The sequence below is a fragment of the Orcinus orca genome, chromosome 11 (assembly GCF_937001465.1).
Source record: "Orcinus orca chromosome 11, mOrcOrc1.1, whole genome shotgun sequence".
Classification (NCBI taxonomy): Eukaryota; Metazoa; Chordata; class Mammalia; order Artiodactyla; family Delphinidae; genus Orcinus; species Orcinus orca.
This window is the reverse complement of record NC_064569.1, coordinates 32,341,274-32,366,912: the sequence shown is the minus strand read 5'-3', so window position 1 is coordinate 32,366,912 and position 25,639 is coordinate 32,341,274. Positions and strand designations below refer to the sequence as shown.

General features: G+C 36.1%; 1 protein-coding gene across 1 annotated transcript in view; it reads right to left on the bottom strand.

The window, feature by feature from the left end:
• Positions 1-16,087, bottom strand: part of PDZRN4 (PDZ domain containing ring finger 4) — a 375,873-nt gene extending 359,786 nt beyond the window's left edge. Inside the window, exons 1-3 of the mRNA XM_049694039.1 lie at positions 15,595-16,087; positions 13,136-13,222; positions 11,160-11,267 (exon numbers count right to left, since the gene is read on the bottom strand). Of these exons, the coding sequence (XP_049549996.1) occupies positions 11,160-11,267; positions 13,136-13,222; positions 15,595-15,645 (246 nt within the window). The 5' untranslated portion in view covers positions 15,646-16,087. The remainder of the gene's footprint in view (positions 1-11,159; positions 11,268-13,135; positions 13,223-15,594) is intronic.
• Positions 16,088-25,639: the final 9,552 nt, after the last annotated feature.

Below are 25,639 nucleotides of genomic sequence, written 5' to 3'. Positions count from 1 at the left end.
TAGGAGTCCCAGGAGGAGAAGAGAGAGAAAGGAGCAGAACACTTATTGGATGAAATCATGGCTGAAAACTTCCCTAATCTGGTGAAGAAGCAGACATTCAGATCCAGGAAACCCAGATGGTACCAAATAAGATGAACCCCAACAGACTTACACCAAGAAACATAATTAAAAATGTCGAAGGTTAAGGACAACCAGAGAATCTTAAAAGCAGCAAGAGAAAACCAATTTGTTGCATACACAAGACTATCAGCAGATTTTTCTGCAGAAAGTTTGCAGGCCAGAAGGGAGTCATGTGATATATTAAAAGTGCTGAAAGAAAAAATACTTCAAACCAAGAATACTCTACCCAACAAAATTATCAATCAGAATTAAAGGAGAAATAAATAGCTTTACAGATAAGCAAAAGCTAAATGAGTTTGTCACCATTAAACTGGCATTACAGGAAATGTTAAAGTGACTTCTTTAAACTGAAAGAAAAAGGTGTTAATTAGTAACAAGAAAAAATATGAAAATATAAATCTCACTGGTAAAGGTAAATATATAGTAAAGATAGTGAATTAATCACTTATAAAACTAGTATAAAGGTTAAAATACAAAGTACTAAAAATAACTATAATTATATATGATAATTTGTTAAGGAATTAACCAGAGAAAAAGATGTAAGATGTGACATCAAAAATATAAAACATGGGTGGGGGGAGTGTAAAAATATAGAACTTTAGAATGCATTCAAACTCAACTTTTTATCAACTTAAACAGTTGTAAATATAAATTGTTATATTTAAGCTTCATGGTAACCACAAAGGAAAAAGCTATTGTAAATTCACAAAAGATAATTAGAAAGGAATCTAAGTATACCACTAAAGAAAGTCATCAAACCACAAAGGAAGAGAGCAAGAGAAGAAAAAAGGAACAGAGGAACTACAAAACAGCCAGAAAACAATTAAGAAAATGGAAATAGGTACATAACTATCAATAATTACTTTAAATGTAAATGAACTAGATTCTCCAATCAAAGACACAGAGTGGTTAAATGAATAAAAACACAAGACTCACCCTGTGATAAACCATAATGGAAAAAAATATTAAAATGAATGTGTGTGTGTGTATATATTATTTATCTATAACTGAATCACTTTGCTGTGCAGTAGAAATTAATACAACTTTGTAAATCAACTATACTTCAATAAAATAAAAATTTAAAAAAGACTCATCTGTATCCTGCCTACAAGAGACTCACTTCACACTTAAGGACACACAAACTAAAACTGAAGGAATGGAAAAAGATATTCCATGCAAATGGAAACCAAAAGAAAGCTAAGGTAGTTATACTTATATCAGACAAAATATACTTTAAAATAAAAGACAAAGAAAGGCATTACATAATGAAAAAGGGGTCAATCACACAAAGAGGATTAAATATTTGTAAATATTTATGCACCCAACATAGAAACATCTAAATATATAAAGCAAATATTAACAAACCTAAAGAAAGAAAATAATAATAGGCAACTTTAATAACCCACTTACAACAATGGATAGATCATCCAGACAGAAAATCAATAAGGAAACATTGGCCTTAAGTGGCACATTAGATCAGATGAACTTAACAGATCTACACAGAACAGTACATCCAAAAGCAGCAGAATAGCCATTCTCTCAAGTGCACATGGAACATTCTCCAGGATAGATCACATTGGGCCACACAATAAGTCTTAACTAACTTAAGAAGACTGAAATCACATCAAGGATCTTTTTTCACCAAAATGGTATTGAAGTAGAAACCAATTACAAGAAGAAAACTAGAAATTTCACAAATATGTGTAAATTACAAAACAAGCTACTGAACAACCAATGGGTCAACAAAGAAATCAAAAGAGAAATTTTAAAAAATATCTTGAGACAAATGAAAATGGAAATACAACATACCAAAACTTATGGGATGCAGCAAAAGTAGTTTTAAAAATGAAGGTCATAGCAATAAATGCCATCTCAAGAAAGAATAAATATCCTAAATAGACAACCTAACTTTACAACTCAAGAAACTAGAAAAAGAACAAAATTTAGCAGAAGGAAAGAAATAACAAAAATCAGAGCAGAAATAAATAAAATAGAGAGCAAAAAGACAATATAAAATATCAATGAAACAAAAAATTAGTTCTTGAAAAGTTAAAATTGAGAGGACTCAAATATAAAAAATCAGAAATGAAAGAGGTGACATTACAACTGATACCACAGAAAAACAAAGTATTATAAGGGACTACTATGGACAATTATATACCAACAAACTGGATAACCTAGAAGTCATGGATAAATTCCTAGAAATACAACCATCCAAGACTGAATCACAAATAAATGGAGCATCTGAGCAGACTGATTACCAGTAAGGAGATTGAATCAGTAATCAAAAACCTCCCAACAAACAAAAGTCCAGGACCAGGTTGCTTCACTGGTGAATTCTAACAAATGTTCAAAGAAAAATTAATACTAATTTTTCTCAAACTCTTCCAAAACACAGAAGTGGAGGGAACACTTCTAAACTCATTTCATGAGGACAATATTACCCTGATACTAAAACCAGACAAAGATACCAAAAGAAAGGAAAATTATAGGCTAATATCCCTGATAAACACAGATCTAAAAATCCTCAACAAAATATTTGCAAACTGAATTCAACAATACATTAAAAGGATCATACACCATAATCAAGTGGGACTTAATTCCAGAGGTGCAAGGATGATTCAGTATCCACAAGTCAATCAATGTGATAAACCACTTTAACAAAATGAAGGATAAAAGCATATGATCAGCTCAGTAAATGCAGAAAAAACATTTGACAAAATGTAAACATTTTATTTATGATAAAAGCTCTCAAGCAAGTAGGTACAGAGGGAACCTAACTCAACATAATAAATAACACATATGACAGTTCCACAGCTAATGGCATATTCAATGGTAAAAAGAGGAAAGCTTTTCTTCTAAGATCAGGAACAAGACAAAGATGCCCACTCTCACCACTATTGTACAACATAGTATTGGAAGATTTAATCAGACAGCAATCAGACAAGAAAATTAAATAAAAAGGATGCAAATTGGAAAGAAAAAAGTAAAACTTTCACTATATTCAGATGACATAATTTTATACAGTCATCTTTTGGTATCCATGCGGAATTGGTTCTAGGCTCCAGCCCTCACCAAAATCTGTGAATGCTCAACTCCCATATATAAAATGGCATGGTATTTTCATGTAAACTATGTACATTCTCCCATATATATAAATCATCTCTAGATTACTTACAATACCTAATACAATGTAAATGCTATGTAAATAATTCTAAGTATGATGTAATGCTATGTAAATAGTTGCGGGTGCATGACAAATTTAAGTTTTGCTTTTTGGAACTTTCTTTTTTTTTTTTTTACTTTCAATCCACGGTTGAATCTGCAGATACAGAACTGGTGTATACAGACAGTCAATTGTATATAGAAAATTCTAAAGACACCACCAAAAATTGTTAGAACTAATAAATAAATTCAGTAAAGTTGCAGGATACAAAAATCAATACACAGAAATCAGTTGCATTTCTACACAGTATTAATGAACTATCTGAAAGACAAATGAAGAAAACAATCCTGTTTACAATTGCATCAAAAAGAATAAAATACCTAGAAATAAATTTAACTGAACAAGTGAAAGGCCTGTACACTGAAAACTATAGGACTTTGAGGAAAGAAATTGAAGAACACAAATAAATGGAAAGATATTCTGTGCTCATGGATTGGGAGAATTACTGTTGTTAAAATGTCCATACTACCCAAAGCAATCTACAGATTCAAACAGCATTTTTCAGAGAAAAAGAAAAATCAATCCTAAAATTTGTATGGAATCACAAAAGACCTCAAATAGCCAAAGTAATCTTAAGTGATCTTAACCTTTGCTTGAGCAAAGGTGAAGGCATCACACTCTCTGATTAAAAACTCTATTACAAAGCTATAGTAATCAAAACAGTATGGTACTGATATAAAAAACAGTCACATTGATTAACAGAATAGAAAGCCCAGAAATAAACCCATACATATATATAATCAATTACTGTACAACAAAGGAGCAAGAATATACAATGGGAAAAGGACAGTCTCTTCAGTAAATGGTTCTGGGAAAACTGGACAGCCACATGCAAAAGTATCAAATCAGACCACTGTCTTACACTATACACAAAGATTAATGCAAAGTGGATTAAAGACTTGAATGTAAAATCTTAAAAACCATAAAACTCCAAGAAGAAAACATAGGCAATATGGTTCTTGATGCTGGTCTTGGCAACAATTTTGGGGGGATTTGACACCAAAAGCAAAGGGAATAAAAGTGAAAATAAACAAATGGGAATACATCAAACTAAAAAGCTTCTGAAGCAAAGGAGAAAAAGCAAAAAGGCAACTTACTGAATGGGAGAAAATGTTTGCAAATCATATACTTGATAAGGGGTTAATATCCAAAACATATATAGAATGCCTACAACTCAGCTAAAAATCAAACAATCTGATTAAAATATGGGCAGAGGAAGTAAACACATATTTTTTTACAAAGAAGACATACAGATAGCCAATAAGTACATGAAAAGATGCTCAACATCACTAAACAACAGGGAAATGTAAATCAAAACCACAATGAGATATCACCTCACATCTGTTAGAATAACTATTATCAGAAAGACAAGAGATAACAAATGTTGGCCAAAATGTAGAGGAAAGTGAACCCTTGTGCACTATTGATGGGAGCGTAAATGGTGCAGTCACTATGAAAAACATTATGAAGTTTCCTTAAAAAATTAAAAATAGAACTACCATATGATCCAAAAATTCCACTTCTGGGTATTTATCCAAAGAAAATAAAAACACTAATTCAAAAAGATGTATGCACCACCATGTTTACTGCAGCATTATTTACAATGGCCAAGATATGTAAACAACATATATGTCCATGGATATATGAATGGATAAAGAAACTGTGATATATATATATATATATATATATATCAGCTAAGTGAAATAAGTCAGACAGAGAAAAACAGATACAATAGGATCTAACTGATATGTAGAATCTGAAAAAAAAAACCTCATAGATACAGCGAACAGCTTGTTCAGTGGTTCTCAAAGCTGGGGGTGAGGGGTAGAGGAAATGGGTGAAGGGAGTCTAAAGGTACAAACTTCCAGTTATAAAATAAATACATCATGGGGATGTAATGTACAGCATGGTGACTATAGTTATAATACTGTGTTGCATATTCGAAAGTTGCTAAGAGAGTAGATCTTATAACTTCTCATCACAGGAAAAAATTCTATAACTGTATGGTGATGATTTCAACTAGACTTATTGTGGTGATCGTTTTACAATATATACAAAATATCAAATCACTGTCATATGCCTGAAACTAATATAATGTTGTATGTCAATTATACCTAATAAAAATCGCCTAAATAAAAATAAATGTTATAAGTGCTCTGTTGAGGATTTTTGTAGCAGGGAACAAAAGGGGAAAGGGGAGCCACAGTTAGACCTACTGACAGGGACATCACATGCAGTTATGTAGTGCGCAAACTGCATAGTCATATGTGGTGACCCTGTTTACTTTCTCAGAAGCTTAGTACTCAAAAAAAAAGAAATCAAAGTTCATATCTTATAAATTTAAAACAGATAAAGCAATGCTTAACACACTAAATCTCAAGGTTTTAAAGACCTTTCCAGCCTTTCTTTTGTAAGCTAAAATAAAACTACATTTTAAACAAAACTGTATTTATCAATAATGGAAACTCAGTGGAGTGGCAAAATACTATGATTAACTGGATAGAAAATTTGAGGGACTAGCTATTGTTACCCTCATAGTTATAGGCACAAAACTGGGAATAAGAAAAATTGAGAAACGTTTGTGAGATAACCCAGTTCAAATTCAAGGCCGAGACCCAAGTTCAAGGCCTGCACCTCCTCCTGAAACCACATTGCTATGTTACATCCACAGATTCTACTCTTTTACTAACCCCTTCCTTATCATGTCTCAAAATGAATTGAACTACCTGTAGGACAATGGGAAAACTAGAATAAATCCATAGTGTCATTCCACTCAGACAAGATGGTGATGTCCATTTACGCTCATAACAATTGAAAGAGTAGTTTCACATAAAGGCCTGCCTTGCCTTGTATAGACAGAAAACAGGACCTCTACACCACGGGCTACTTAAGAGCAGAGTCTTATTTCCACAACATAGGGTATGCCACCTGACACATATAGGCAGTTAGTAAAATACTTGTTGAATGACTGAATTAAATCATAAGTGTAAAGTTTTCTCCCACAGCCCTTTCTGCACCTGAGGTCCATATGACTGGGTGAAATGTACAACTTAAAACTTTCTACATTTACTCATTCAAACTGTGGTGCCTATGGAAATGGGAATGGTTGAAAGCTGGAGAGAGTGATCTGAATTCTTCAAAAAGAAAAATACAACTCCCCTTCCTCTCCCTGCATTGTCTATCTGCTTTGGAGAGCAAAACTACTTGCATAAGCTGAATGAGACACATCAGGCTCTGATAGCAGGTTCCAAGAATCTGCCCTGTGCCAGGCATTATGTGCACACAGTAAGTATGAATGGCATAGAAACTGAGGCACAGCTGGCTTATTCAAGGCCACATGTTTTAAAAGGCAGGACAGGAATTCCAGCCAGATCTCCTTGATTTCAGAATTCAGGCTCTTACTGCACCACAGTACTTTTCAAGATACATTAAATTATACAATTTATATAATGACAATCATGTATTACAAATGTAATCATGATTACAAAACTCATTACAATGTACTTCTTTACTTGCATTAACAGGATTGCTTTCTTTCCTAATTCTTTCAATCAGTCAATGTTATTTGAACAGTTAAAATACACTTTAAAGATGTGTGAGGATAACATTTTATTGACAAATTCAGTGATATGTTTGAATTAAATACCAATTTGTCAAAAATTCTAATTGCCCACCAGATTTACAAGTGACCTACAAAACTTGTAAATGCTTCTAATGCATAAACAAATTAGCATGGCTGCTTTATGAAGTGGTAAATTACACTGCGCCATCAGGCACATAGAGGGGTGCCACATTGAAGAACTGATTCAAAAGCATTCCTGAATGTTTAGGTCTGATCTGCATTTAAATTTCCTCTGTTAATAGCTACAACAAAACTATGCAGAGTCTTGGGCAAATAAACATGATAACCACCAAAGATTGACACTTTAGTGGAGGAGAAAGTAGTGATAGAGAATGCAGAATGTCTACCATTACAGAACTAAAAGAAATTGTAGTTGGCAGTCTGGAATAGTTAAGAAGTTCTTGTAGAGATATTTGTAAAGTTCTTTCTGTTAGTACTAAACTCAGTACTTTCTAGAAAGTGCTACACTGACATTATTCCATGTGGGAATTGTTTCTAAAGTAAATGGAAATGTCTTGTGTGTTGCATTTCATAATGAATTTCGAACTAAATAAATAGAATAGATTTTAATGTATACACTAAAGAAAACTCTGCTTTCTGCTTCAAACTGTTCTTCTCAAAGACTTCACAGCACTCCACCCCAACTCCCTGGTCTCCAGAAGCTGAAAGAAGGATGGACTTTCCTGTCACAGTCACAGGGCGTTGGTAGGAACTCAGGAAGGGGGTTGGGGGAGGGAGAAGAAAATGTGAACAAAGAGCCATGAATGACTATCCTCCCCTCTATTCACTTTCTCACTTAGGGGTTATAGTTGTGTAGCCCACTATCAGCATCACAGAAATAATAATAGAGGAATAGTTGCTGACGGCAGCAGTGAACTTTGACTCTCAACTCCCTCCCACATACCCCTCAGGCATCCTAACATGATGATAAGGACTGTAATGGTATTGCCTGCATAAAATTGTTTCAAAGCCTCTGATAGTATCAAGGATCTTCTGTGGTCCTTTGAGCCTTGAAAGGGTGAAAAACAGCTTGTAAAAGATGCCTTTATTCAGATGTAGACTCTGGTGAATTCCTGGTCTATGTGAACTTCTGTGATGTTTCAAAATGTCTTTAACAACATCTGTCTCTTCAGTCTCCGGTGATACTTTGACACCTAATGTAACTGAACTATCACAACTGATGTCTTTTCTGAATCTACACACATAAATATTTTAACAAATGTGGACGTGTAAACATCTTGAAACTGGTAAACATGACTGCTCATGGAGACTGGCTCCAAAAATAAATTTGCCTTGTATTATGTGAAAAATATGACATGGGTTTACCTCATGACTATGATTTTTTGCTTTTATAATTCTTGAGTTCACCTTCAGTAGAATGTGCAATACTAAAAAGCAATACTTTTGGAGTATTTGTCTTCTGTTAAATTTTAACAAAATTGTTATAGCTAATATTTTTATTAGGGTTATTAAAATTTCTTTAAGTATTAGTAGAACCAAACTTTTAACATATCTATTTCCTCCTTTAAATGAGTGATTTATGAAAATTTATTTTATAAATTTATTTCATAAACGCTGTAATGAGTGCTTTAAGCAATTAACTACACAAAATATTTTTAGTATATCTTGATTTAAGTAAAAAATAAATTATCTAACAGTTTCTATTTTTTATTTAAGTTACATATCACTGAATTCAAGGCATTTAGTAATGTGTCAGACTGTGGGAGTTAAGTCACATGGGTAGTTCATAATATATGACCTATTTGTGTACTTTATTCTGCAAACAAATTTATTTGTTGCACTAGGTTTAAATCAGCAAGGCCATTTGAAATTCAAAAACTGAAAAAAAAAAAACAGTCCATCAAATTAGCTCACTAAACAAATCACTGAGAACAAAAAAATGGAAAAGAAATTCCTCTAATATAAAATCTGTTTTTCTGTCTCTGCATATTTTAAATTAATCAATATATTTCTTATCAGTTTCCCATTATTATAAACTCTGTAAAGTTGACTGGTACCATAATGGTAGATGAACTAAAATAATTGACAAGAATCAAATATTTCTTACTTTAATTGGTACATAGGGATATTTACACATATATATGCATAAGAACAAGCATGCTTATTTACATATGTACATGAAATAAGGTCACACAAATATCTATCACTTTAAAAAAGTTGATGGCATCACTGAACAACTAAATATAAGAGATTTATTTCTAATAATCTTCCTTGCAAAATATTTTATGCTGTTTAACAGGCAACATTCCAGAAATATGTATACCACCTAACTCATTTCTTAACTGCAAATGTGGTCACATGAATTCATTACAGAGCTATAATAAAAATATGCATAATACCAATTTACCCTTGCATAAAGGATACATTGATAAATCTCTATCACTGAAGCAAATTTCAAGCTCTTGTCATTAGCAGCTAATATATGCACATCAAGGTGAAATAATAATACTGCAGCTGGTTATAAATTATAATTTAGATTTCCATGGTTGATCTCTTTGCTCTGTATCTTATGTTATTTAAATAAGGTTATTTTGACATATATTTGTAACAGTATTAGATATAAAGACACACTTGATTAATCAACCATAGTTTTTATAAAAGTACATCTATACATGAACAAAACCAGTAAATTTTTAAAAAATATGTTATATCACAATATAAAAGACAAACTCTTCTTCCTCGTTTTCCATGCAACATTAAGGAAGCATACACATTGTTACCTAGCTGGAATAAATTATTTTTAAATCCCCAGTATGTGTTTCTGTTATGAGTATATGTGAGTGTGTGTGTTAGCTGAATATACATATCCAGTTCCATCAGCCCTTCTAATAGTAGCATATGTAGGCATTTGTTTTCCATTTAACTGGAAAAACCAAAATGCTAGCAATAAGGCAGAAAGTAAAAAGAACAATTTTTTGTTTAAGTTATCTTGTCCTTTATAGTACTGCACAAACATGAGTAGAAACAGAAAAATTCTAACTTTAGAAACTGTAGCATGTAAATGTTTCCACCAGGCAAATTGTCACGACAAACTGGATAGCATCAGTGAAAGTAGCTCCATACTTTCTTGGCTACAAAACTGGAAAGAGAAAACCTTGATGCAAGAGACCTCTTCAGATAAAAACCACAATTTCTCAGCCAAAGGCGACTCCTCTCTCTTCCCCAAAGTGCCTAATCAGCTAATTTTTAAATGTTATGAGTCAACAACAAACGATAGGCTCTTCTCTACTCTTCACTCTCATTCTAGGTCAAATTATTCAAAATTCAACTTTTTTAATGCACAAATGATAAATGAACATCTAAAACTTTATTCAAAGTTTAATAAAGAAAAACAGTCTCCATCCAGATAGTTTATATAGACATTCAGAAAGGTAGTGCAAATGATTATATAATCTAGAAAGAACAGAATTTTTCCAAAAGAATAGTGGAGTCAAGTATACCTTCCAAATTTCTATTTATGTCTTTACTAATGCATTGGAAATAACTCCATTGACAAAGCTAACCTAATTTTCAGTTACGCCAAATAATACTATCTCAACCAGTTAAAATTTGAAAAGCACTGAGGCGGTAAATGGCAGTGACCCAAAATTCTATTATCACAGCTCAAGTTTCACTAACTTGTGAGTATTTACTTTGTCAACCCTAAATACAAACAATACAGCCACAATGTACATTAGAGAAAATGAAGAGTTCCCACCAAGTTTTTGCAATAGCTGCTTTTTTTTTTCATGTAAAAGATACATGAACAAGATAACCATATTAAACTAAGAAATGGTAAAAAGGGAATGTATAAATAATTCTACATATAACATACTAATTACAGGTTTAAAGATAGTAATATTTACTTGTCAAAAGTGTTCTTCAGCAGAGATTTATCATCCTTTTTTGAGATGTTATAACAAATCAATCCCTTAATAATCACACAATTATCTTTATAATTCATGGGGAAAAACAATTTATTAAAATGGAGATATTCATTAACACATTTGAAAATTCTGGGTGATTCACTCTTCTATTCCAATATCTAATAATTAAAACAGGTTAGTTATACACTCTAGTTAGATATACACTCTAATAAGTACCACACCAAGGAAAAGCAATAAGTTTGGAAGTTTTAAATGTCCAAATATTTCTTCCACAGATCCTATTTGTGCTTTATTATTGTCTTACCTCAATGATTTTGTCATGAATCTCCAAGCCATCTGCTCTATCAGCAGGTCCATTTTCCAAAATCTTTGAAACATAAATTCCTTCCATTGGTGTTTCTTCTTGATTATCCTTTAAAAAATAAAACCTTTAGCAGTAAGAAAGATGTAAACAAAATTTTAAGTTGGATAAAAAACAATTTAGTAAATGTAACATTGACAAGCCTCTCTAAACATGCAATTCTCTTTCTTAGCTGGAGATTTGGTACTGAATTTTAACTTACTTAACACCAAATAGTCATTAATCAAGATGGCAGCTTTAATGAATGAACATCTTTGACAAGATTATCTAGTTACCTCATGTTTTTCAGTATACATAAAAGCTATGGGGAAAGGGCATGAACAATGATAACAATGGGCTTCTAAGTACTATTTATAAAACGTCTCATGTATAAAGAGGTATAGCAATTAAAAAGGGCTATAAGTTAAAGAAAACAAAAAGCATATCCAGCCTAACTATATAACTGGTTTGAAATGTGGTCATAGTTCTGAAAATATAACTTAGCCTCACGATGTGACAGATTTGGAAATATAGCTCTGACTGTATCTATTCACAGGGGAGACTAGGAGCTTACTCAAGTATAAAATCCCAAAAGATCAACTCCAAATTGTAGGAGAACCCATTCAAAGCTAATCTTCACACAGTTCCAGGTACAATGAGACTAATGATTAATTAAACCTCAAACACATAGCCAATATCATACATATAGGACATTTTAGCAAGTCACAGAAAACCAATTACCCTGCAAAACTTATTTAGGGAAAATGTCCAACATTCTATAATAATACACTGTATAATTTTAAATGTCATTTCGCTTTATAGCAAGTTAAACAAAATTATTTCTCCTTAATCAGCCTTCTTTAACATGAATTGTAAGAGGCTCTTAAAATTGTCTAGTGTCATCTAAATGTCAAACACCCTAATAGCATTTATAAAAATATTCCTTACGGGAAAAGAAAACAAAAATGATATGCTGAAAAGACTTTTATCTTTTCATAATAAATGGCAACTGTTCTAGAAACAGAATACAGCAGTCATTAGTTGCTAGGTTTTCAAAATGCTGAATACAAAGAGGAAATATGTCATTGCCATCCTGGCCTGAACACAGCATATGTCCAACAATGCTGACAGTTTCTGTGGCCAACGTCTGCAATGCAGGATGTAAAACTTTCATGGCAGCTGACTGGAAAGTGAAAGAACATGATTTTTTAAAAACTTCACCACCTTTCCTAGTTAGGATGAAAATTAAGTTGATGTACTATTTGAAGGATATGAAAGAACATTGCAACTACAGTATTTGGTATAAGTTTGTTAACTCATGCATTTTGAAAACAATTGGCATCAATGTAGAAAAAATTATTCAATTTAATAAAAAATTTGATTTGGGGAGCCAAAAATATATCAAATCAACTATCTTTTTTAGACATGGTATTACCTATGTAATTGTGAAAACAATTATCCCTCATTTCAACTTATTTTAACTCTTCATTCATTCATTCAAGATATTTTATAAACTGCCTGGTCTGTGTTAGCATCTGAAAACTGACCAATTTGACATAATAAATAAGAGGTACAAGCAAGCAATATACCTGTCTAAGATTATCAAGTAGAAATTGCCTATATGTGTTATTGTGAAATAGGTTTATTTAAGAAATTTGCCAACAGGGCTGTATGATGTAGGCAAAATGTGAAATGTACTCTTTTTTTTTTTAAGTAGCAAAGTTTGTTAGCTGTTGTTTTATTTTTCTCAAAAAAATTCTCCGTTTGTTCCGGAATATTTATACTGGAACATTTGCATTTTGATGACAAGCACTATTTTAAAGATTAAACCTTCTTTTTTTTGTTTGTTTTTTTTTTTTTTACTTAAAATCCACAAATGAAAACTAAGTCTTCTATTATTTTAAGCAAAGAGTGAGTTATGCATTAACAGGGTGGGTTACCTGATTTGGTCGACCTCCTATAATATTGAATCCCAAAGTGTCATTTTCTCTTTCTAACACAATAGTGAATGGCTTATGCTCTCCATCCTAGAAGAAAAGGGATAAAATAACTGACTAGTTAAAAAATATAAAAAAAAAATGCTACAATAAAGGTGTTTTTTAACTGTAAATAAATTGATTTGAAAAAGAGAAAACCTTAAAATCTTAAAATTAAGGATGGCTGAATTTGGGAGGTTAATTTCTTCCTGAATTTACTTTGAAAGTATGTATTTGAAGGAACAACCATGCATGTGAGAAAAATAACTATTTTCAAAAATGACTAAATGGCTTTGCATGTTTATACATGCAGCTTTTATCCTAACTCAGCATCTGATTCTGACTCCACTGTAACTTAAACAGATTTCTGATTCGACCATGCAGGTATCCTTATTTTTTCCCTCCATTAGCCCATGGTAGGGCTCATCCCTCCAGATGAGTAAAATAAATTGTTAAAGAATCTAAGAATTATTTTATGTAATAATTTCACTTTGGAAAATCTTAAGGGATGCAAATAATAGTGAGCTAGTTATAAATTTATTTCAACATTAATATTCACATTGCTACTGAAATACAGGATTTTGTAGGTTACAGTAATCATAATTTTAAATGGTATTTTTATTTGGTTTTGCAGAATTTTAAAAAGAGAGGATTTATGCTAACTAAAGCAGTATGTATTGCTTTCCTGATGGCCAAATAACAGTTAAACAAACAGGAATTATATCTACAAACCTGCTTGTTAAAAAAGACCAATTTAAACATAAGATGAAATAGTGCAAGGCTATATGAATTGTATTCATGGTTATTCATATTATTAACTATTCTAGGAAATTACATATTTGGCAATTACTTCAGAATGATAAATTTCCATAAACATCATCACCACTGCTACCATCATCACCACCTTTTCCCAGGAACTTTTCCCAGGCAATGTGCACAGCAGCCCCTGCTGGTAGTGGGAAAACATTACTGAGCAGCACGGAGAAGCCTTTTGGTAAGCAGTCTGCAGATCATGGTCAGTTTTGCCTCACTTCTCAGAACCACAGCTTGACTTCTCAACTTGTTGCATGGACTTCTCTGTCATATAATCTAGCCTTGCTCCTTTCCACCAACCATTGCTTCCCCAGGACCTTGAACCCTGAACTGGTATTACAGACCATACTTCTGTGCTTCTCTCTGGTCCTCCCATTTTTGTAAATTTATGTGGATGTAAATATGAGAGAGAAAGAATCATAGAGAGCATCCAAACTTTTAATAAGTGTGTGCTTCCGTTTATCAGAGTAGAAACAGTTCAGCCTCTCACACTTCAATAATCCTTTTTAGGTTCAAGGACAGAAGCTTCTAAATTCGGTGCCTGAGTTGGAGGCTATGCAAAGCAGTTCCAAATGGGCATCACCCTGGGTTGCTCCTCCCCAGGAGGCTGGGGAATGAAAACAGCTCCTTGAACGGAGTGTATGTTCTGCTAAATCCCTGCTCACCATGGCAGCGGCCAACAATGTCAAACACTGTGCAGAAGTCCTTCAGAAGAGAAGGAACATCTTTATAAACAAGCCTCTTGTCACGAGCCGCTGCAAAGAGGCTTGTTTATTCCGTCAGAAAGCCGGCGGTCCATGAACACAGTTCAGGGCCAGCAACCTCGACAAAGAAGGGAAACATCCCGGGAGGTCACACGGCTAGTCTGAGCGCAGATAGATGTGAGCTCTCAGACTAGGTTCCCCAAGTCTCACACTCACCCACTCACGTTCCACTAATAATGAAATCTGGAAGCACTTAAGAACTATTTAGGGAAGGTCGGGGTGATGAAAAGAACCCTGCAGGTCTAAGAAATCCCATCTCTTAATTTCTTAACTCCAAGTTATCCTGGTTTCCCGTATCCCTGAGTCCCTGTGCTGAGTACAAAGTGGCTGATATGGGTGGTTTGGTAGGGAAACTAAGTCATGCAGAGCCAAAGGTGTGGGAATGACACGTCCCGGGATGCTAGCCAGCGGGAGAGGGGAGGCAGGTTAGGAGAGGTCCTCGCTACCTGGCTTTCCTTCTCTAACTGGCTTCAGGCCGAGGCCGAAGGTACAAAAAATACGCAGAGAGGGTAGGCAGGAGAGTGAAAGATGGGAAGCAAGGGTCTGGGTGGGAAAAGGAGTTTTCCTAATTCCTCGTTCTCCGACGAAAAGTTGGAATTTAATCTGTTTAACTCTTTTCCAATCCCAATATAAGTGGAAAGGGGACAATCCTTGTAAACTGCAATACTAATACACTCGAAAGATAGTAATAGTATAGGATGATAGGATGATCAGGGCGATGGATGCTTCTTCCTACCACATAAAGAAGGATGTCACTTTGCGAAGGAATTCTGAAGTGCCAGAAAGAACCGTTCCCCTTTCCACCCCGATCGACCATTCCCCGGGTGCCGACCCCTCAGTACTTACCCGGCCGCGGCCGCCGCCCGGGTCCCTGGCGAAGTTGCGGACGTGAGCCATGTACTGAGTGAACTTCTTCTGGTACCTGCGGGCCGTGAGCAGCACCTCCCCCTGCAGCGCCCAGAGCTGCGCCAGCAGCGCCTTCTTGCGCCGCCTCCAGGACAGGACTTGAGGCCCTGGCGCCCGCCCGCTCCCGCCACGGACTCCCGGCGTCCCGCCGCGGCGGATCCCGGGCGCTGAGCCGCAGCCCCCCCGCGCGGACGCGTCCCCGCTGCCCCGGCCGCACGGCCCGGAGACGCAACCCCGGCGGCGGCGGCGGGCAGGGCCGAAGTCGCAGCGCTCGACGTGCGCCGCCAGCTCGCGCAGCCCGACCGAGTGGCCGCAGCCGCGGGCGCGGTGGTCGCACTGGGTGCGCAGCTTCTGGACGAGGCTGCGCAGAGGCAGCACCCGGTACAGATCGCCCGGCGCCAGGGGCTGGCAATGCAGCGGGCACCGGCGCCACCGCGCCGCCCAGGGCAGCAGGCAGCGGGCGCAGAAGACGTGCCCGCACGGCGTGCACAGGGGCTCCTCCAGCACCTGGCCGCACAGCCTGCACTGGAAATCCGGGTCCACCGCTTCGGCGAAGCGCTCCAGGGCAAAGCCTATGGTAGGGATGGGGGAAAAGGGGGAGGGAACGAGGAGTCCACTTTCTCCGAACCCCTTGTCCCCCCACGAACTACCCCAGGGACAGTGCACCCGCTGCGATGGCTCGTCGGAGGGAAGGAGAAGGGTGAGGGATTGTGATCTCAGAGTTTGTTAGGCTTGAAGTTTTCTGGCTCCGACTAGGTCCCCTGACTCTGCCGTATTGATACGAATAGACGCCACCTCCAGTGGCCTCCCTCCCCCCCAACCCCCCACTCCCAACCTGCCCACTCCTTCGCTGCTCTGCAATTTATGTTCTTTCAAATTTTGTCTGCGGAGAGCTGAGGCCAGCTTACAGTGGTCCTTTGGAAAGCTGTGTGCCCGTTTGCCTGAACAGTGAGATTCAAGCAGTCCTTGGGCAGAGCTGGTAATGGGCACAGCGCGGGTGTTGAGAAACAGCACAACTCCAACAGAATGAAAGCTCCCTCCGGAAGAACAGGATATTTGTTCGGTTTTCCTCTGAATCATCGTCCCGCACTCAGTCGTTCTTCAATAAACGTGTTTGAAATCGATGCACTTCTGTTCTTTCAAATCAACTACAAAATCATCAGCTAAGTGTCTGCAACCGAAGGAAATCATTGTGAGGTATCTACAGAGCCCGGCTTCTCAAATCACGATCCAGAAATCGGGTGAGTGTAAGCGAGGCGGGATGATGACTGACAGCAAAGACCGGGAAAAGGCCCAGGTGCTCGCCTTAGGACACCACCCTCTTAGGGAGAACTTGAACCGCCCTTCAAGATCTCCTACGGCGGGAGGACGCTAGGATTCTGTTACCTGGCAGTCTGACTGCAGGTTCAATCGCCACACCATCCGTCTTCTACCTCCACAGGCATTTTACCTTTGGGAATGGGAATGTGATCATTTGGGCACCTGGAAATGAGAATTAAAGGAAATGATGTTGAAAGAAAGAAGTGAAATAATGGCAATAAAATAATGAACTGCTTGCCTCTATTTGTCTTGAATATACAATTTAGGTCAAACTGCCCCTCCCTCCAGTTTGACTCTTCAAAGTGTGTAGCAGCCAGGCCTTACAGAAAACATGCAGTAAGGGAACCCTCCAAGCCCTCCTGCCCCAGCTTCCTTCACCATCTTCTGAACCTTAGGAATGCAAAGCAACCCTATGGCCGGGCTACACACCACTTATTGCCATTATCCTGATGCTACTTCCACATAACTTAGGATGAGCTTCCTAAATTAGTCATTGATGATTCCTCATTGTTCCCAGAAAATCAAGTACTTTGGTGTAGTGCCAAAATGTATCAGTTGAAACACATGAAAGATGCTCCAGACTTTGTTCTTTAAATCCTTGGCACTAACTGAAGAATTAGCAAACGCTAATAGTAGAGGCTAATAAGATCTTCTGAGCCTTTTTTCTGTTTGAAAGAGGAGATTTCATTAGAGTAGTTCAATAGCAAGTGAGGATCCTGGGGTGGCTTGCCAAATATTTGACATGTTTTTAAACTTGTTTCAAAATAAAAAGCTATATTTCATATTTTATACATACAGATATATGATAAAGTAACATTTGTCACAGTGCTCTACATTTCACCCTCCCCTTTGGCCAACTAAATAAACAATAAATTCCTGAATAAATAAGAAATCATTTAACAAGAACAGCATGTACATATACTTGGGAATTGGGTAAATCAGGAAAAGCAGAACCTTATTGAATTTATTCAAATAGTTCGGGGCCAGAGGCATCTATTCCATCTTTTTAGGCTGTTGGAAAAAGCTACGACTTACAGCTATGGCTTTATAGATGGAGCTTGGCAATTATTGTTTCACAATAAAAGCAATGGCAGTGAGAACATTTTTTAAAAGAGAGCATGAAGAGATGGAATCTAAAAATATTCTAGTGAGATATTAGGAAAATTAGACTTGCAGTTACTTGAAAAGAAAAAAATAAAACAGTGGTTGTGTGATGCCCTTGGTCCAGCCATGCAATTCTTGTAGCAAAAGTTAGGAATGTGAGCAGATTATGGTATGAGTTATTCCAGGATATATAACATTTTGATTGTTAAAGAGAAGATGGATGTCAAAGACCTTGTCCAAAAAGAATAACAAGTTCAAAAATGAGAACATGTGAAGTGAAGCCAAGTAATGAAGTAGGCCAAAAGGAACTAGGGAAAAATCTTTTAATTCTGAGAAAATGCAAGCCTGAGCGTGTCCAAAAGAGTTAAGTACCAGGAGAAAAATATTACAACAGTTGAACCCTAAGGGAATGGACACACTTAAAGTGAACCCCATGGACTCTTCCCATCTGAAAATCTGTGACATCAGTTGAGCCAAAGAGTCTGATTTCACTTCCCAGACTATAAAATATTATTCTATGTATAAGGAAAATAGTAATATCTAGGAAAAGCTTGGGTGAGCTGGAAACTTGAAGCCTAATTAGATTGAGGTAATTAGCTGATGTAAGCACTTGGAATAAGTTTTAAATATGCAAAATATTTCAGCAAAACAGATCCAGTAATATTTGAATGTTTTTTGTCAAATGAGACAAATTAGCACCTTGCATCATTAGTTTGGGCATATCCCTATGTTTTCACTGATCATAATTTCCTTTTAAGAAGGCCTGGTTAGTGAAGTTTTCAGGCTGAATAGCAATATTGGAGGAAGAGCTGAAAGGTAAGCTGCTGTCTTCCTTCTTGTCCAGCTGTCCTGCTGGTTGTGGCCAAGACCATGCCTGTCCCCTTTCTTATAAGCTTTCCTTCAGACTGAACTTGAGAATATGCGTGGCCAACTGAGAGACAAGAGAAAGACAGTACATAGACTTAGTTTGTCTCCAAGCCACGGACTCTGGCTTGACTCAAAATATCTTTAAGTAGTCAGTAATTGGTTTGGAATTTTCAGCTTGGGAACTAGTTTTTGCTTCAATTCACTGTCAGGAATCATATATTCATGAAAACAACTTAAAAAATTAACTTGCTATATTCTTTGGGCTAATTTCTAGAGCAGTAATGAAACTAAAGTATGCCTGTGTGTGTTTTGAGTGAGAAGCAGGGTTCCAACCCAGTTCTGAGTCATCCCTACTGTCAAGGATGAATAGGGAATCAGAAAGTTACTTACTGCTAAAAGTCAAATGTTAAAAGACCAAATACTGAAATGCTATATTCCAAGACTCACAAATGATGGAGACGTGAAAAATAAAGAAGAGATTTTTTTTTTCACCCCATGCATAGATAGTACTTTAAACCAACTCATTTGTGATTTGTGTCATGTTGTCTCATGCATTTGATTGAGAATCATAAGATCAGGAAGCTTGGGGAAATTTTTTCAAAGAAAACTTTAAATAAGTCATTTCTTTATTTCATATATGTTCATATAGCATAATTTGGTACTTTTAATACAAGAGTAATTTTTAAATCTCCTGTTATAAGAACTTGAAATCTCATTTATATTTTCTTTTCTCTGATTCCCTGGCCATTTATCATGAATTAATGTTATGGGCTATAATCAAATACATTTTCTCAAAGTGCCCTAAATTTAAGCTACAACTATATAATATTACTCTGATAGGTAAGACAGAAACAGCCAGCTGCTTCAGGTTAAAATAGTTCCTGTGGAATATATTTATCTGTATGATTGAAACTAACATTCACTTTTGTTCTTATCTTGACAGTTTTTGCATCATAATCTAGAATCAGAATTGCACCTAGTACATAAATAAATATGTTCAGAAAGCATAAAATAATAAGAAGGTCAACTTGAGACTATTTAAAAATTCCAAACTTGATAAAAAACAATGAAAGATGCTTTAAAGTTGAGTTTTTGAAAGCCTATTAAAAACAAGGCAGTATTTTTATAAGATAGGTTGATAACATACTATGCCAAATAAGAGACACTTTGGGATTTGTGTTTTACTCTTTGGCAAATAGAGAATTGCTTACACCCAGAGAACAGAGAGCAGTATCACCCCTTACAATCCCTGTCTTTAGGAGTTATTTGCTATTATCTTGCTTTTTGACTGCATTTGGCAAAATGAAGAGTTAGAAGGGGCATCATGACAGTGCAGAATGCTATTTTTTTAATGAATTTATTTATTTATTTACTTATTTATGTATTTATGTATTTATTTATGTATTTATTTTTGGCTGTGTTGGGTCTTCATTGCTGCGCAGGGGCTTTCTCTAGTTGCAGCAAGCAGGGGCTACTCTTGGTTGCGGTGCATGGGCTTCTCATTGCGGTGGCTTCTCTTGTTGCAGAGCACGGGCTCTAGGCACACGGGCTTCAGTAGTTGTGGCACGCAGGCTCAGTAGTTGTGGCACATGGGCTTAGTTGCTCCACAGCATGTGGGATCTTCCCGGACCAGGGATTGAACCCATGTTCCCTGCATTGGCAGGCCAATTCTTAACCACTGCACCACCAGGGAAGTCGCAGAATGCTATTTTTAAGAGGAATAAAGTGATATGAACAAAACTGTTATGCACACCAAATGCAGTAAATGATTTACAGTAACTGTGCAGTCTCTGTGGAAATGAATTGTCAGACAAAGCGAAATGGAGAATTTGAAGAAAACTGAGTTAAAGTGAGATAGTAAATTAAAAATTTTAGCAACTTTCAATTCACTTATGGCCTAACTTTCTAAAATCACTGAGATATTAGTTAAGGTAACATTATTATCCTATTTAAGAGAGGTCTATTGTGAGAGATGGTTTGTACAGGAAAATATATAAATCCTGTATTTAATTAACCTTGATTTTTTTGCTATATCTCTGTGAGTCACAGTCACTGACAAAGAGGGAAGTTATCAAAAGCAATTATAAGAGGTAATGTGTAATAACTCTTTACTATATGACAGGCAATCTTTATACGCAAAATCTCTTTCAATTCTCCCAATGACCATTTTGGGTATATACTATTATTATTCCCACAAGTTGCCCAAGTTTACACAAATAAAAAGTGGCAGAACCTGGGATTAAACCAAGATCTGCCTCATTAAAGACCTTTCACTCAAACACTACACTGTAATGACTTTTTTTTTTATCTTGACTGCTGAGTTATTTTAGGATAAAATGTGCATATCAAACCTGATTGTGAATTGAAGTTATAACTGTGTCTATTTGAATTCCATTGTTCAAAGGCTACCACATTTTTGTTTTCCTTTCTTTAAGGAGGGAAAACCTAGTGTCATATGTATTAGAGGTCTTTAAGTAATTGATGTGAATGGGAATATTTATGTTATTAATTGTTCTGTGTAATACCAATGTGTTTATATTTTTAAATCACTTTGTCCCATATAACTGGTCTCAAATAGCTGGGAGTTTTCTATATAATAAGCCAGTTGTCCCAGTTCCTTAAATCCTGGCTTAATCAATCACTATATATTTTGACTGAACTCTTATTTTCTGTTTAGTTCTTCAGTGAAAATTTTCTGTAACTGAATATCTTCTAGTTGTTTCTCCACAAAGTCGCAAAATTTTGAGATATGGTAAATTCATTAAATAAACTTGTTGCTTAGTGAAAGCCAACAACTTATTTCGTTGAATTTCATTTTTGACTTTTACTACTTGCTATAATGATGTGGGGACCAGAGCGTAAAATTAATAATGTAAGTAGGATTTGAAGACAACACTAGGAAAAATGTCACTAATCACATTTACCCTCAGTACAGTAGCTCTCCTTTATCTGAGGTTTTGCTTTGCATGGTTTCAGTTACCCATAGTTAACTGCATTCTGAAAATACTAAATGGAAAAGTCCGGAAATCAACAATTCATAGATTATAAATTGCACAGCATTCTGTATAGCACCATTCCACTCTATCCCACTCGGAATCCCCAACCATCAACATCATCATGGCTTGATGATTCAGGTTAACCGGAAACAGATGATCCTCCATCTGAGGTGTCATCAGAAGGTCAATAGAAGCCTAATGCTACGTCACAATGCTTATGTCATTCATCTCACTTCATCTCATCACATAGGCATTTTATCATCTCACATCATCACAAAAAGAAGGATGATTACAATAAGATATTTTGAGAGACCACATTTACATGACTTTTATTACAGTGTATTCTCATAATTGTTCTATTTTATTATTAGTTATTATTGTTAGTCTCTTACTGGGCCTAATTATAAGCGATGTATATACAGGATTCAGTACTATCTGCACATTCAGGCATCCACTGGGCATCTTGGAACATATCCCCAGTGGATAAGAGGGACCACTGTAACTCTCCTTTGGGTTTCTGAAACCACTTGTTTGCGCATTTTCCACAACTCAAAGGTAATCCATAAGTAGTTAATATTATTTATTAATAAGTTATTACAGGATAACATAAATTTTTAATTTATTTTTTATATAGCACGTTCTTATTAGTTATCTATTTTATAGATATTAGTGTATATAGGTCAATGCCAATCTCCCAATTCATCCCACCACCATCACCCTCACCCCTGCTTTCCCACTTTGGTGTCCATACGTTTGTTTTCTACATCTGTGTCTCTATTTCTGCCTTGCAAACCAGTTCATCTGTACCATTTTTCTAGATTCCACATATATGTGTTAATATATGACATTTGTTTTTCTCTTTCTGACTTACTTCACTCTGTATGACAGTCTCTAGGTCCATCCACATCTCTACAAATGACCCAGTTTTGTTCCTTTTTATGGCTGAGTAATATTCCGTTGTATATACTTACCACATTTTCTTTATCTGCTTGTCTGTTGATGGGCATTTAGGTTGCTCCCATGACCTGGCTATTGTAAATAGTGCTGCAATGAACATTGGGGTGCAGGTATATTTTTGAATTATGGTTTTCTCAGAGTATATGCCCAGTAGTGGGATTGCTGGGTCATATGGTAATTCTATTTTTAGTTTTTTAAGGAACTTCCATACTGTTCTCCATAGTGGTGGTATCAATTTACATTCCTACTAACAGTGCAAGAGGGTTCCCTTTTCTCCACACCCTATCCAGCATTTGTTTTTTTCTAGATTTTCTGATGATGCCCATTCTAACTGGTGTGAGGTGATACCTCACTGTAGTTTTGACCTACATTTCTCTAATAATTAGTGGTGTTGAGCAGCTTTTCATGTGCCTCTTGCCCATCTGTATGTCTTCTTTGGAGAAATGTCTATTTAGGTCTTTTGCCCATTTTTGGATAGGGTTGTATGCTTTTAAATAATGAGCTGTTTATATATTTTGGAGATTAATCCTTTGTCCATTGATTTGTTTGCAAGTATTTTCTCCCATTCTGAGGGTTTGTCTTTTCATCTTGTTTATAGTTTCCTTTGCTGTGCAAAAGCTTTTAAGTTTCATTAGGTCCCGTTTGTTTATTTTTGTTTTTATATCCATTACTCTAGGAGGTGGGTCAAAAAAGATCTTCCTGTGATTTATGTCAGAGTGTTCTTCCTTTGTTTTCCTCTAAGTGTTTTATAGTGTCTGGTCTTACATTTAGGTCTCTAATCCATTTTGAGTTTATTTTTGTGAATGGTGTTAGGGAGTGTTCTAATTCCATTCTTTTACATGTAGCTGTCCAGTTTTCCCAGCACCACTTATTGAAGAGGGTGTCTTTTTTCCATTGTATATCCTTGCCTCCTTTGTCATAGTTTAGTTGAACATAGGTGTGTGGGTTTATCTCTGGGCTTTCTATCCTGTCCCATTGATCTATATTTCTGTTTTTGTGCCAGCACCATATTGTCTTGATTACTGTAGCTTTGTAGTATAGTCTGAAGTCAGGGAGTCTGATTCCTCCAGCTCCGTTTTTTTTCCCTCAAGATTGCTTTGGCTATTTGGGGTCTTCTGTGTCTCCATACAAATTTTAAGACTTTTTGTTCCAGTTCTGTGAAAACTGCCATTGGAAATTTGATAGGGATTACATTGAATCAGTAGATTGCTTTGGGTAGCATAATCATTTTCACAATATTGATTCGTCCAATCCAAGAACATGGTATATCTCTCCATCTGTTTGTGTCACCATTGATTTCTTTCACCAGTGTTTTATAGTTTTCTGAGTACAGGTCTTTTACCTCCTCAGGTAGGTTTACTCGTAGGTATTTTATTCTTTTTTGTGGCAATGGTGAATGGGTTTTTTTCCTTAATTTCTCTTTCTGATCTTTCGTTATTAGTGTATAGGAATGCAAGTGATTTCTGTGCATTAATTTTGTATTCTGCAACTTTACCAAATTCGTTGATTAGCTCTAGTAGTTTTCTGGTGGCATCTTTAGGATTCCCTATGTATAGTATCACGTCATCTGCAAACAGTGACAGTTTTACTTCTTCTTTTCCAATTTGTATTCCCTTTATTTCTTATTCTTCTGTGATTGCCATGGCTAGGACTACCAAACCTATGTTGAATAATTGTGGTGAGAATGGACATCCTTGTCTTTTTTTTTTTTTTTATAAATTTATTTATTTTTGGTTGTGTTGGGTCTTCGTTTCTGTGCAAGGGCTTTCTCTAGTTGTGGCAAGCGGGGGCCACTCTTCATCACGGTGCACGGGCCTCTCACTGTTGTGGCCTCTCTTGCTGCAGAGCACAGGCTCCAGATGCGCAGGCTCAGTAGTTGTGGCTCATGGGCCCAGTTGCTCCGCGGCATGTGGAATCTTCCCAGACCAGGGCTCGAATGCGTGTCCACTGCATTGGCAGACAGACTCTCAACCACTGCACCACCAGGGAAGCCCGGACATCCTTGTCTTGTTTTTGATCTTAGAGGAAATGCTTTCAGTTTTTCACCATTGAGAATATGTTTGCTGTGGGTTTGTCATATATGTCCTTTAATATGTTGAGGTAGGTTACCTCTATGCCCACTCTCTGGAGAGTTTTTATCATAAATGGTGTTGAATTTTGTCAAAAGCTTTTTCTGCATCTATTGAGATGATCATATGTTTTTCATTTTTCAATTTGCTAATATGATGTATCACATTGATTGATTTGTGTATACTGAAGCATCCTTGCATCCCTCGGATAAATCCCACTTGATCATGGTGCATGATCCTTTTAATGCAGTGTTAGATTCTGTTTGCTAGTCTTTTGTTGAAGATTTTTGCATCTATATTCACCAGTAATATTGGTCTGTAATTTTCTTTTTTTCTAGTATCTTTGTCTGGTTTTGGTATTTGGGTGATGGTGGCTTCATAGAATGAGTTTGGGATTGGTCCTTCCTCTGCAATTTTTTGGAAGACTTTGAGAAGGATGGGTGTTAATTGTTCTATAAATGTTTGCTAGAATTCATCTATGAAACCATCTGGTCCTGGTCTTTTGTTTATTGGAAGATTTTTAACCACACTTTCAATTTCATTACTTGTGATTGGTCTGTTCATATTTTCTATTTATTCCTGGTTCAGTCTTGGAATGTTATACCTTTCTGAGAATTTGTTCATTTCTTCCAGGCTGTCCATTTTATTGACCTATAGTTGCTTGCAGTAGTC